This window comes from Penaeus chinensis, chromosome 9 (genome assembly GCF_019202785.1).
Source record: "Penaeus chinensis breed Huanghai No. 1 chromosome 9, ASM1920278v2, whole genome shotgun sequence".
Lineage (NCBI taxonomy): Eukaryota > Metazoa > Arthropoda > Malacostraca > Decapoda > Penaeidae > Penaeus > Penaeus chinensis.
Genome location: NC_061827.1, coordinates 10,112,251 through 10,124,750, shown reverse-complemented (window position 1 = coordinate 10,124,750; position 12,500 = coordinate 10,112,251). Strand labels below are relative to the sequence as shown.

The 12,500-nt window shown below is 42.3% G+C and overlaps 1 protein-coding gene across 8 annotated transcripts in view; it reads right to left on the bottom strand.

Annotated features, from left to right (window-relative positions):
• LOC125028603 (glutamate receptor-interacting protein 2-like) overlaps positions 1 to 12,500 on the bottom strand; it is a 249,679-nt gene that overhangs the window by 64,993 nt on the left and 172,186 nt on the right. For all 8 annotated transcript variants that reach the window (XM_047618067.1, XM_047618065.1, XM_047618066.1 and 5 more), the window contains 2 exons: positions 6,647 to 6,715; positions 6,366 to 6,437 (listed from right to left, as the gene is read on the bottom strand). In XM_047618067.1, the coding sequence (XP_047474023.1) occupies positions 6,366 to 6,437; positions 6,647 to 6,715 (141 nt within the window). The remainder of the gene's footprint in view (positions 1 to 6,365; positions 6,438 to 6,646; positions 6,716 to 12,500) is intronic.

Below are 12,500 nucleotides of genomic sequence, written 5' to 3'. Positions count from 1 at the left end.
TTCCCCCTTTCCTACCATGACCCATCAGAGGGGGAAAGACTGAGGGGTCCCTCATACTTTCTCTCCGGCATGACCTGTCTGACGGAAAGTATTGAAGTGATATTCCTTCCACTTTCCTTACCAAGAGGGGAGAGGAGTGAGGATCTACTCACTTCTTCCCCCTCACTATGAGCTGCCTGAGGGGAGAGCAACGTTCGGCAGATTGAAGATCCTTTTCCCCTCAACACTGCGACCCGTATGAGGGGAACGGGTAAGGGGCGCTGGCTTGCCCTCTTCCCCTCTCTCTCTCCCTCTCTAATACCCGTCTCCGAGGGCGTCTCGCTTCTCTCATTACGCGATTCGTTATCTCTCCCCTTATCTCCCAGGGTCTCCACGCAGTGCTGTAATTATCGAGACTCGTATTTTCGTTTCGTTGATTCAATTTGGTCTTGAACACTTGTCTTAATTTTCTCTTTTCTTAAGTAAAGGGATTATATTTTGGTGTTTCTGAATAAGTGGAGTTTATACGTGTGAGTTTTTGTGTATGTATGTGCACAGGCCGCGTTTCAACACCTGTGATTGGTTTGTGTTGAATACATGGTCATGTCCATGAAATGATAAACAGAGAAAATTTCATAAAACTGATTTACGAAGGACTTAGCGTTCACCCTTAGGCCGAGGAGAAGCAAACACTACCTTTCATTTTCACCTACTTAGTGTGTAGTAAAACCAAACACCATTAAGGAATGTGTAAACAACCATCTCCCGGAGGTGACGGTCGCAGCACGTCACCCTCTGGCCACACCTCGCGCTGGGTGGAATCACTCTGTCACGAATTCATATTCCAATCTCTCGCCATGACACGCTCGTTGCTGTGCCTTGTGGAGACATCTGGCGGAGGAAATGACGAGCTACAACAGCTGCCTTAGAGACCCCTGTGATAAAAATAAAACCTGATTGCGAAACCATAAAGCTTTTAATTTTTTCTTCGTCTTTTTCGAACGCTATTAACGTGTCGAGTTCACGAAATTTGGTAAAGTTAGAGTTTCCTTTCCTGATGAAAAGTGAAAAGTTTTTCCTCTAAACCTACATTTCCTCTGAAAAAAAAAAAATCATAATTTAAGTAAAACGCGATGTTTTTTTTCCACGAGTTCTGTCAGTTCAATCGGAAGAGCACAGGAATAAATACAGAAAATGGATAGCAAGATATATCCACTTTTTTCGTCTAAGGTGGCGATTCCTTCCATTGTGTTCTTGTTGAAATGCGCCGACGCAGATTTCCGCTCTCTGAGAATGTAAACAACCAAACGTATTTTCGCTAAAGTACGACTAAAGCCAACATACTCCGGATATGTAGAATTTTTGGTTATGGTTACATATACCTTGCTGCAGTGGCATTCGAGTTACCGAAAATATTTCTTTCGAGGTCTTAGATAAGGATATATAAGTCTCTAATATTAGCTAGCTGATAATATCTTCTTTCACTTGATCAGTCAAAGTCCTTAATGAGGTTAAAATATTTGCTTTAAAGTTGGCGAAACTTAACGCACAAAAGAAAGCGCTCACGTATATAAAAGACGTAAATGTTTTTTCATGGAGAAATACTTGAATAAGTCACGTTTTGACATGCATAAATCACGCTGTTATTCACTCCCTCTTCATCAAAATATATTAGACATATTTACCACAGTTACTGCTCAAATATACATCTTGTACCATGCGCGCCAAACGGCCGCGGGATTCAAGATCGGACAAAATTCGTAATGAAAATGGCTCGTTGTGTGGCATTCCTTTAAGGCTTCCCCCGGCGAGGCAGAGAGTCTTATCTTAACGTAGCACTCAAAGTCGTCTGCAATATACATGACAACTTCCTGTGCAATCTCTGTGCAAACCATCTTCTGCTTTGATTTCGCTGTGTCAAGAACCAATAATGTCTTACAGAAATGGATTATTATATATCGTGGAATCACAGGTATACTTTAGCCCCACCCAAAAAAAAAAAAGAAATAAGCAAAGAGAATTAAAAATAAATAAGAACATAAATCTCGCAATATAAACACGGGCTATTAAACCCCATAAATCAAGGGCATAGATAAGGAGCGAGAGAAATATTCAAGGGTGATATAGCGAATTTAAACAAAGCCCAGATGAACGTACAAAAAAAGTCAAGTATATATCTCGTAATTCACATGTGTGATGTAAACACGCCACGACCCGTAGATTCAACATTCAAACTCATTTAAGGATCTTTTTTTCACACAAAATGTTAAACTTTACTACCCTTACCGATGCAAAAGACAGTGATAAAAATGTTTACTATACAGGCCTCTCCATTTCGGATCTTTATATGTCGTCTCAAGTTGCGATGGGGCGGTTTGTCTCCTGACCCTGTGTGTGCCAACATGATATCGCATAAACTACATATTCTCGCTTCAAATTATAAGATAAACACAAAAGAGCAAGATATGATAGTCATGTCGCTGTGGGTAATTGCTTCATTAACCAGAATGACTCACCCGGAATTAATTAAACAGATTGCTAATTGCCTCAAAAGCCACGAATCACGAACCCCAGACTGTCCTCACCCTGAGTAAAAAAACGAATTATGTAAAATATATATTTTTTCTTTTTTTCAGATCACCGGATTTTCTCCTGAAACAGAGGTGTCCACCCTATGATAAATAGCTTTGATTTAATCGACCCTTTCCCTAACCTTGGAGAAAAAAAAAATGAATGAAAATAAAGAACAACAGACAACAACAGCAACAACGGCAGATAATAGCCAGGCCATCAATGGTGTTACACCAGAAGCTCCTCACACTCTCAGGATGTTTGTTTGTGTGAGTGGCGAGAAGGGAGGAGCAAGGAGGGGAAAGGGTATTGAAGAAGGGGGTAGGGACGTGCCAGGGTGCTAGGAAGGGGGTTGGGGCACGAGGGAATGCCAGGAAGGGGCACAGGGGCGACAGGGAAAGGAGGAAACCTAACACCATAATGGCAGAGCGGGACCCTCGGCACCTTAACACAACCCGGTGCATTATGCGACCCCGAGGTAGGCCTTTATAGCCCCGAGTTGACAGTGAGACGAACTCAGGATCCGCTTCCCATCTTAAGGACTCTGGGATTTTGCGGCATATCAGTCTAAGAAAGGCTTAAGAGGGGTCTTGAGAATGGCGTGTCTGTTTACTCAATAGTATACACGCGATGATGTGTTTATGTGTGCAGGCGGGAATGTGCACTATGCATTTCACTGTGTGTGGTATACTACTGGGTGAGAATGAGAGGGCGGGAGGGAGGACGGGTGGGCGGGAGGGAGGACGGGTGGGTGGGTGGGTGGGAGAGGGAGAGGGAGAGGGAGAGGGAGAGGGAGAGGGAGAGGGAGAGGGAGAGGGAGAGGGAGAGGGAGAGGGAGAGGGAGAGGGAGAGAGAGAAGAAAAAAAACAGAAAGACAGGCAGGCAGACAGGAAGACAGGCAGGCAAAAAGACAGATAAACAGACATAAAGACAGACAGATGCAGAGTTAGAGAGACAGATAAAGAGACGGAAAGACAGAGACAGAGCGAAACAGACACAGATATTGAAATAAAGAGAGAGAAAACAAAACAGTAAAAAAAGGGAAAGGGACATTAAAAAATAAATAAATAGATAAATAAACAGAAATAAAAATAACAGTAACTGTCACACGAAAACTAATAGCACATCCTTCCCTGCCACCAAGCATCAGATAGCTGACACCGTGACATGGATCCCTCGTCGCTTCTCCCAACGAGCCAGAGAGAACAGCGCCGTAGAGACCCTTTCCACTTCGCTTTATAGACGATTCGGGTTTTTGGAACGGATTTTTTTTTAATAATCGCCTCTGGTTGTGCTGGAAATAACATGTACACATACATACATACATATATACATACATACATACAAACACACACACGCACGCACGCACACACAAACACACACACACACACACACACACACACACACACACACACACACACACACACACACACACACACACACACACACACACACACACACGAGTGACACGACCTTCACACATGTTCGGCATCGAGTGTATTTTACACGTTCTAAAGACGATGACAGATGAGATTGCGGTTAACATGACTTAACATTATGTAGTTTGCATTTGTTCTGCACATGACCTAAATATCAGGTTGCACTTTGCCCTCTCTCAGACTTATTTGTATTTAGACGTCTATCTCATTTTTTATTAATTTAATGTATTTTCTTTTCTACTACTTCCAAATATGGTTTCTCGTCGTCTCCTTAAAGGCAGAGAAGCAAAGTCCTTTTACGATCGCCAGCAGGGAGGGAGAAAGGAATGACGTCATCGTGGGGGGAGGGGCATGTTGAGGGAAGAAGATGACGTCATGTGGAGGGGGCGGGGGGTGGGGGGGCGAAGGATATGTTGCAGAGTCTCTGTTATCGTGCATCTGTTTACACGTGGGATTTAGAAGAGATAAAGGCAGAGAGAAAGAAGAAGGAAGAGGATGTTCAAAAGGGGAAGAGAGGGGAGACAAGAAAGACGAAACAGAAGTGATAAAGAGGAAGAAGGGAAGCTATGGGTAGGAAAGGAAAGAGACAAAACTAGATAATAAAAAGAGTGATAGAGAGAGGAAGAGGAAGCTAAGAGGAGGTAAACAGGAAGACAGACATAGATAAAAAGAGTGATAAACAGAGAAAGAGGAAGCGAAGAGGAGGTAAACAGGGAGACAGCAATACGGGGAAAAGAAGAGAGATAGATAAGAAAAGATAGCTTAGAGGAAGTAGGGAAGGGTAGACAGAGGAAGAGATAATTAAGAAGATTTAAAGGGACAGAGGAAGAATAAACAAAGAGGGGAGAGAGAAGGAGAGACGGGAATGAGAGACGGGAATGGGACAGAGAGAAGGGGAAGAGAAACGAAAGATAGTCAAACATATTCGTTTTATATGTCTTCCCCTTTCCTTATTTTCCCCTCACTCACCGAATCCGCGGTTCCTTGATTTTGTTTTCTTTTTCTCTTCCTCTTTTTTTTCTTTTTTTCTTTTTTTTTTCCTTCGGCGGTCGCGCGATCTTCTTCCTGTCTAAAGTTGGTCCAAACCACAACTTCCAAACCACAACAACAGCGTTACCCTCTTACCCCTCTTCTTTTTTCTTCTTCTTCCTCTTTCTTCTTTCTTATTTTCATCTTCTTTTCCTCTTCCTCCTCTTTTCCTTCCCGGTTTTACCCTCCTTGAACCTACTTCCCCATCTTCCTCATTCTCCTCTCCTTCCTCCTTCTATTAATTTCCTTCCCTATGCCGGTTCTTTCAATTTCTCCCAATCTTCTTCCCTCCTCCTATTCCTACTTCCTCTATTGATCAGAAGCTCCCTCTTCCTCTTTTCCCTCCTCCTTCTTTGTCCTCTCCTGGTCACAAGCCACCTCTTCCTCCTTTACCTCCTCCTCCTCCTCCTCCTCTTCCGTCGCCCTTCTCGTCCTCTTTCTCCTTACTTCCTCCTCCCTCTCCCCTCCTTCCTCTCCCCTCCCCCCCCCTAGAACCCCCACCCACAGCCGCGACCTCACAAAACTTTTCCAAACCCTAAACACAACAGACGGAAACCCCAGTGCGTGCTAATGGGTCTAACTAGGGTCCGGAATGACCCTTGCTGACGCTATTTCGCTCTCGGGGATAAAGGGGTTATCTGTCTTTTCCTTTGCTCTAAATAAATATAAACACTGTTTATAATTATGATATTCATGGGATTAAAGAATGAGATATGATGGATAAAATACTAAGATCGGAATAACGGATAGTGGAAGTAAGTAAGTAATTACGTTGCGTGTTGAAGTCGAATTGTAAGTTAGGTGTATACATTTGTGATATAACAGTTAATTTCCTGTATCCCTCATTAACTATGTCAAGGGATGCTTTCGATTCTAATATCATCATTAGTTGTGTACTCAATAAAAGTCTACGGACTACTAACAAGTGATTCGATTAGAAAAAAAAGAAAAAAAAAGAAGTTAGATCAGCGTAGTGTACAAAAAAATGTTTAATGAGCAAAGCATATCTTTAATATTAGAAGTGTTTAAATAAATGTATAAATACTAACCGGCCATGTGTTGTCCTAGAAGCGCTTTGAATTCGATATATGCAATAACCATTTTATATTCGACCTTTCGAAAAAGAACTAACAGCAGTTCTATGGAGCATTCAGTGATTCAAAAAAATTAAAATATCATGACTGATTAAATCTCAACGCATTCTTGAGTACATATTCATCAGACACTGTACTTTCCAACTCAAGATTTTCAACTTGAACGAATATCGTAACCCCCCAAAACCATGATGAAAATAAAGCAAATGATTAATCATACAATAAACAACAATTATTGCAACAATGCACTCACCTGCCACAATAAGTCCGAGTGTAAGACCATCCTTTTTCGTCAACTGCACGGTGCTCACCCCACGGACGTCCTCTGGAGAGAGATGCAGATTGGCCATAGAATTTTACGAATGAAATGAGTGTTTACGAATGAAATGTTCATGATTTGATAAAGAGAGATAAAAATATCTGATATGCATATGCATATCTTTACAGTGCATTCATTATCAGTTGATTGTTGATGCTATTGGTCTTCAGATTTGGACATAAATCGTAAGTACAAACATTAAAATAAAACTTTACCTGCTATGTAACTAATCCTGGGATCGCGAACTATCGTGCTGTACTGAGTGTCAGGTCCGCCATTCTCATCTGCAAAGATAGAAAAATATATATTATAGATTATTTCCGTCATTCTTTATTTTAGGTGTATACCCGGTCCATTTAACACATTGTGTTATTAGAGAAGTTCTCCCTGTTGGAAAATAGAAAATGTGAAAAACTGCCCACGGAGACGAGAACGTGGAACATGTTAGGGTAGACTAAAATATTTCAAGCATTTCGCAACAAATCTTACTGTAGTTCACGATCACATTATATCGCATATATTTATATCACGATATCGGCCTCGATAACTGGGAAAGGTATAATATGAATCGGGAAACCGCAGGGTAACAGAGATTCAGTAATTAAGGTATTACGAAGCACATTCTCTCAAGCCCTCCGCCTGGTCTCAAAAATCTTCGCATGGAAAGAGCTAGAGCAATTATCTGGATCTCGCACCGATAATTTCTTACTTTAACCAATAAATCAGCAATAGCCAGCCTTCGAGTTGTGAAAATCCTCGTCGTCGCTGTTGGCGGGAATTACGACCAAGGTCTATATAAGTACTTACATAAACAGCACCTACATGACGGAATTCATTTGAAATTACACGAATTTCACTTGGGTCCATCTCCTATTATCACGTGCGTGATTATTTATTACAGATATTGGCTCTAATAAATTGGTTGGTTGCTAGTGTCTAAGATCACGACTATATATAAACACACACACACACACAAACACACACACACACACACACACACACACACACAGACACACACACACACACACACACACACACACACACACACACACACACACACACACACACACACACACACACACACACACAGGGGATAGTTTAGAAGCACAATAAACAGACAAGCCACAATTTGACTGAAGTCACAAGAACCTGCCACAGCAAATCCTTTATTATTATTATTATTATTATTATCATCATCATCATCATCATCATCATCATCATCATCATCATCATCATCATCATCATCATCATCATCATCATCATCATCATCATCATCATCAACATCATTATTATTAATATCACACACACACACACACACACACACACACACACACACACACACACACACACACACACACACACACACACACACACACACACACACACACACACAGGTGGGCAGGGCATGGCGTATCCTACCCGCAGCTTCCGGTTCAGCTGGACGTGTCGGGTCGCCATTAGCTTAAATCAACATCAGCTATTGTCATCGTGGCGCTAAATTTACAACTCTCCACCTCGTCCACCCAGCTACTCCACAGCCATCCACCTTGATCTTCCACAAAGCTTATTTCACCTATTTTTTTTTTTTTTTTTTTTTTTTTTTTTATGTTTTCACTCTTGCTGTCAGACCCATCTCCTGTTTTCAGTTTTAAGAAGAATACGCTTTATCAATTTTCCTTCTTTCCACCAGATCTTTATACTATTTTCTTCAGCCTTATGCTTATTCATTTTTACTTTGATTCTTGCTCCCGCATCATCCCTTAACTTCTTCCCATCCCTCCTTCTCCCTCTCCCTCTCCCTCTCCCTCTCCCTCTCCCTCTCCCTCTCCCTCTCCCTCTCCCTCTCTCTCTCTCTCTCTCTCTCTCTCTCTCTCTCTCTCTGCTTTTCTGACCCTCCTTCCAACTGGACCTCCTCCCCTCGCCTCCCCACCCTCTCACCTTTTCCCCTCTTTCTCCTCTTCCGCCCTCGCGTGTGGTGCCGCGTGCGGTACAGGGCCCACTTAGCCCGCGGTTCTTAGTGGTCACAGGCGTGAAACCCGAGCTCGGTGGCCCTGATCATGTTACGTCTGTCGTATGCCGTATGCCGTATATCGACACTAAATTGCCTTTAGTAATGGTGTGTGACTGTTTTACGTGTGCGTGTCCACCAAAATTTATGGTACGATTATTTTTTTTATATGTTCATGTTCGTGATATGTGGCTCTTCAAAATACCGCTTACACCAAGACTGGATTCTTAATCTAAGAGTTAACTGGTTTATAATCATATTAATTATCTTATAATGGACTGATCTGCATTCATATTTTAGCAATGATATACGTTTATTTGGTATGGCGTTTCTTTGGATCCTTATCATTCTTGTTAATTTGGTCTGTCTCCTTCACAAATTCAAATGTTGCGGCCTTGTCATCTCAGGTAATTTGTTGCTTACTCTAAGATACTTAACGTTTCTTCACATGTCACTTCACTCTGTAAGGTTATGCATTATTTTTATTTATTTATTTATTCATCATTCATTTGCCTTTTGTAATTCATTACTGTTAATTTTTTTATGATACTGACAGATTTTTCTCCATAAAGAAATATGTTGCAATGGCGTATTCTAGAGCAGTTAACACATCAAAATGTTCTGAGGAATGATTATTATTGCTAGACTGAGGCATCTTACCTGCAGCCTTCATATTTATTACAATGGGCCTGTGTGGTGCCCCATTAAAATAAATATTCACCTTCATATCCACGTACCAATGATCCTTAACGAACTATGAAAAATAACGTTCAAGAAACTAGTTCGTTATAACTAAAACAACGATATTTGCGAAATAACGACATAACGACAGCAATATGAAGATATTAATTATCAACTTATCTTCCCGTAAAAATAGCATCGACAGAAAGCTATCCTGTTATACTATTTCTGTTACTCATATTCATCAGCATCCATATATACACTGAGTACTATGTACGCAATAACTACAGTTAACATGCCATTTATATATACCTAATACGGCTACAGTCATAGCTGCTATACGTTCACATGGTGATTAAATACGTGTTCTGAAACCGAGCGGCCCCGCAAATAGAGATCTCACACACACAGCCTTGAAATGATCACGCCCTTACCCCCGCGCAAGATGACCCATTAAGTCACTTAAGGGTTCATCCAAAGTGTGCATTAGATTACGAGCTCAGGCGTTTATAGCCGCGTCCTGAGTGTTAATTAGGGATAGTGAGTCACTCGGGGCCCTCTCCGCTTCCATGATCACAGCACGCTCGTGTCTTAGGGAAGGGCCGTGTTATTAGTCAAAACACATCGAAAATATGGTCAGATTTTGAAAGGTAAGTGTACTTTGTGTCGTGTAAATTAGGGATTAACGATTATTAAGATGAATGGAAGAAAAACATAACGGGAGAGTTTTTATCTACAGTTTCGCAAAAATCTCCGGTGAATTTACGACACCGGGGCGGACAGAAGAAAGACCTTGCCTTGAATACCGCCGTGTGCATACATGAAAAATTCTTCTGTTTCCGAGGGTGAGGTCAGGCTGGGTCAGACACCGCTTGCATTACCAATCACGTGTGACCCCTGCCAAGCGCCACATGGCCTTTTAGGGATGCAATCTGCATGTCTCTTGCGCTGCCTTATTCGCGACGAACCAGCAGGAGATACGCTAAGAGGTCACTTGTCTCTCCCACGAGGCCAAATAAGGTCAGCGTTATACAAACACCGTCATTGGGGAATATCTGACTTGTGACCTCGCACAGGCAAGATCCCCGCCATGATAGCGAAGTACGTCACGTGAGCGAGGGCGAAGTAGAGGGAGGTGGTGCCGCGAAGTGACTTAAGATGATAAACCTGTTCCCCTCCTCCAGAAGGTCAAGCGAGATGACATGATAATATCCAGCACAGGAGGCGGGTTAGGGAGAGGGGGAGGGGGGGAGGGGACATACCCCACTGTGACCCTTTCATCACGCTCGCTCCTCACTGACCCAAAGCGGGAGGTCACGGGATTCTGGATCGCATCGTGACCTCTATAGTGTAGATAGTTATGCATGTATGGATATGCACTCGTCCGCCGAATTCTGAAATGTTTAGATGCATATATGTAGGAACCCTTTCTTTTTTTTTTCTCTCTCTCTCTCTCTCTCTCTCTCTCTCTCTCTCTCTCTCTCTCTCTCTCTCTTATCTCTATCTCTATCTCTCTCTCTCTCTCTCTCTCTCTCTCTCTCTCTCTCTCTCTCTCTCTATCTCTCTCTAACACACACACACACACACACACACACACACACACACACACACATACTAATGATACTATTATGTAGCGGATGGACAGTGACGAGAAAAATATAACAACGAATGGTTTAAAAAATAACTTAAAACAATATGTGTGTGTGTGTGTGTGTGTGTGTGTGTGTGTGTGTGTGTGTGTGTGTGTGTGTGTGTGTGTGTGTGTGTGTGTTTGTGTGTTATTAAATCAAGGTTACTTGAAACTTCTTATAAAACTGTGAGAGATTAAATCATTTTCAAGCTCCTATTTGTGTGTGTGTGTGTGTGTGTGTGTGTGTGTGTGTGTGTGTGTGTGTGTGTGTGTGTGTGTGTGTGTGTGTGTATGCAAATAGGAACTTGAAAATTATTTCATTTATTTGTTTTATAAAAAAAAAATCAAGTAAGCTCTCTAGTGTAATTTAATAAGCTAATAGGCTGTAACATTTTCTTTAACTCTTGTGATTATTCCCGTAAATAATACTCATGCGCGGTTCTAACAACTTATTATACGTCTAATCACAACTTTGATGCGGTGAATCAACTACAAATATGAAAGTGGCGACTGAAGAATATTTAAAATCAACAAAGCCATTTATCATGGAAATGTTTCTTAGGAATAGATAGAATTAAGAACATAAAGAATTCTACAAAGATCACCATGAAAATATTTCTTTGTAAAGCTCATAAGGCTGTCCATCCGTGCTATTTTTAACAATGAAAGGAGACACTTATTCGCCATAAATCCAAAAGATGGACAATAAACAGCAACATTATTTAGCTGTTTACATTTCTAGCATTGTTATAGATAATCCGAGGTACAATGAAAAGAAAAAGAAAAGTAAATAAAAATTCGAATAATGATAAACGCATCAGTTGGGGACTTTGATGTTTTTCCAGCGTTGAGGCCGCCTTGTACAGCTGGTGGCCAGATGGGTGAGTAGCGACCACCTGTCTGCAGAAGGTCTCGGCGAGGCTGGCACCCGATGCTCCCCAGCACGGAGCCCCGAAGCTGCAGGATCGAGGGGGCGGCTGTTTATTGGTGTTCGTCGCATTGCTTGTGTCTGTTGTCTCTTGTACTGCTGACGCGACCGTTGAGGCATTGTCTTGGCCCCGGACCAAGGGCTTGATTTGTTTGTTATCTCGACGCCAAGTTCGAAGGACCTCCCAATCACCCATCTCTTCGAGGGCGAGAAACGAGGTATAAATCCACAATAATGGGAGGCGAAATGTGGTTAACCTACATGCTATAGGGTTAAGTACGGTGCATACGATGTGAAACATGCTAACTAGGTGGCGTCTTCCCAACGGACTCTTTCCCACGAAACATAATATATCCAAAGCACCTACGCAAGCGTGCTTCTTGTACTTGACACCTTAGGCGCTCTGCTCTCACCCTAGGACCCTTGTTCTCAGCCATCTGTCTCACCTCGACTTCAAAGCAAACCACGGTGCAAAAATCCCCGCGCTATGAAGCTTTCTACTTACTCGCAGACGAAGAAATATTAAAACTTCTTGCGAACTGGCTGACAGAATTCCCACAGTGCCCCACGTAAACACCAGTAACGTTGTCAACACCGGGCTCCCCGGGGAGGAGGGGAGGAAGCCAGACGGGTGGAATGGGCGGAGCTGGGAGGTCCCTTGACACCCATACCCCGCCCTCGCATACCCTTACGGTGCCCATTATCTGTTGTAATATTCTCGTGAGAGGCTTGGCGGTGGGAACGAAATAAGGGAGTGTGAGGGGGTGTCGGGGGAAGCACAACGTAAGCGTCCATTTCTGTATTAGACACTCCATAAAAAGT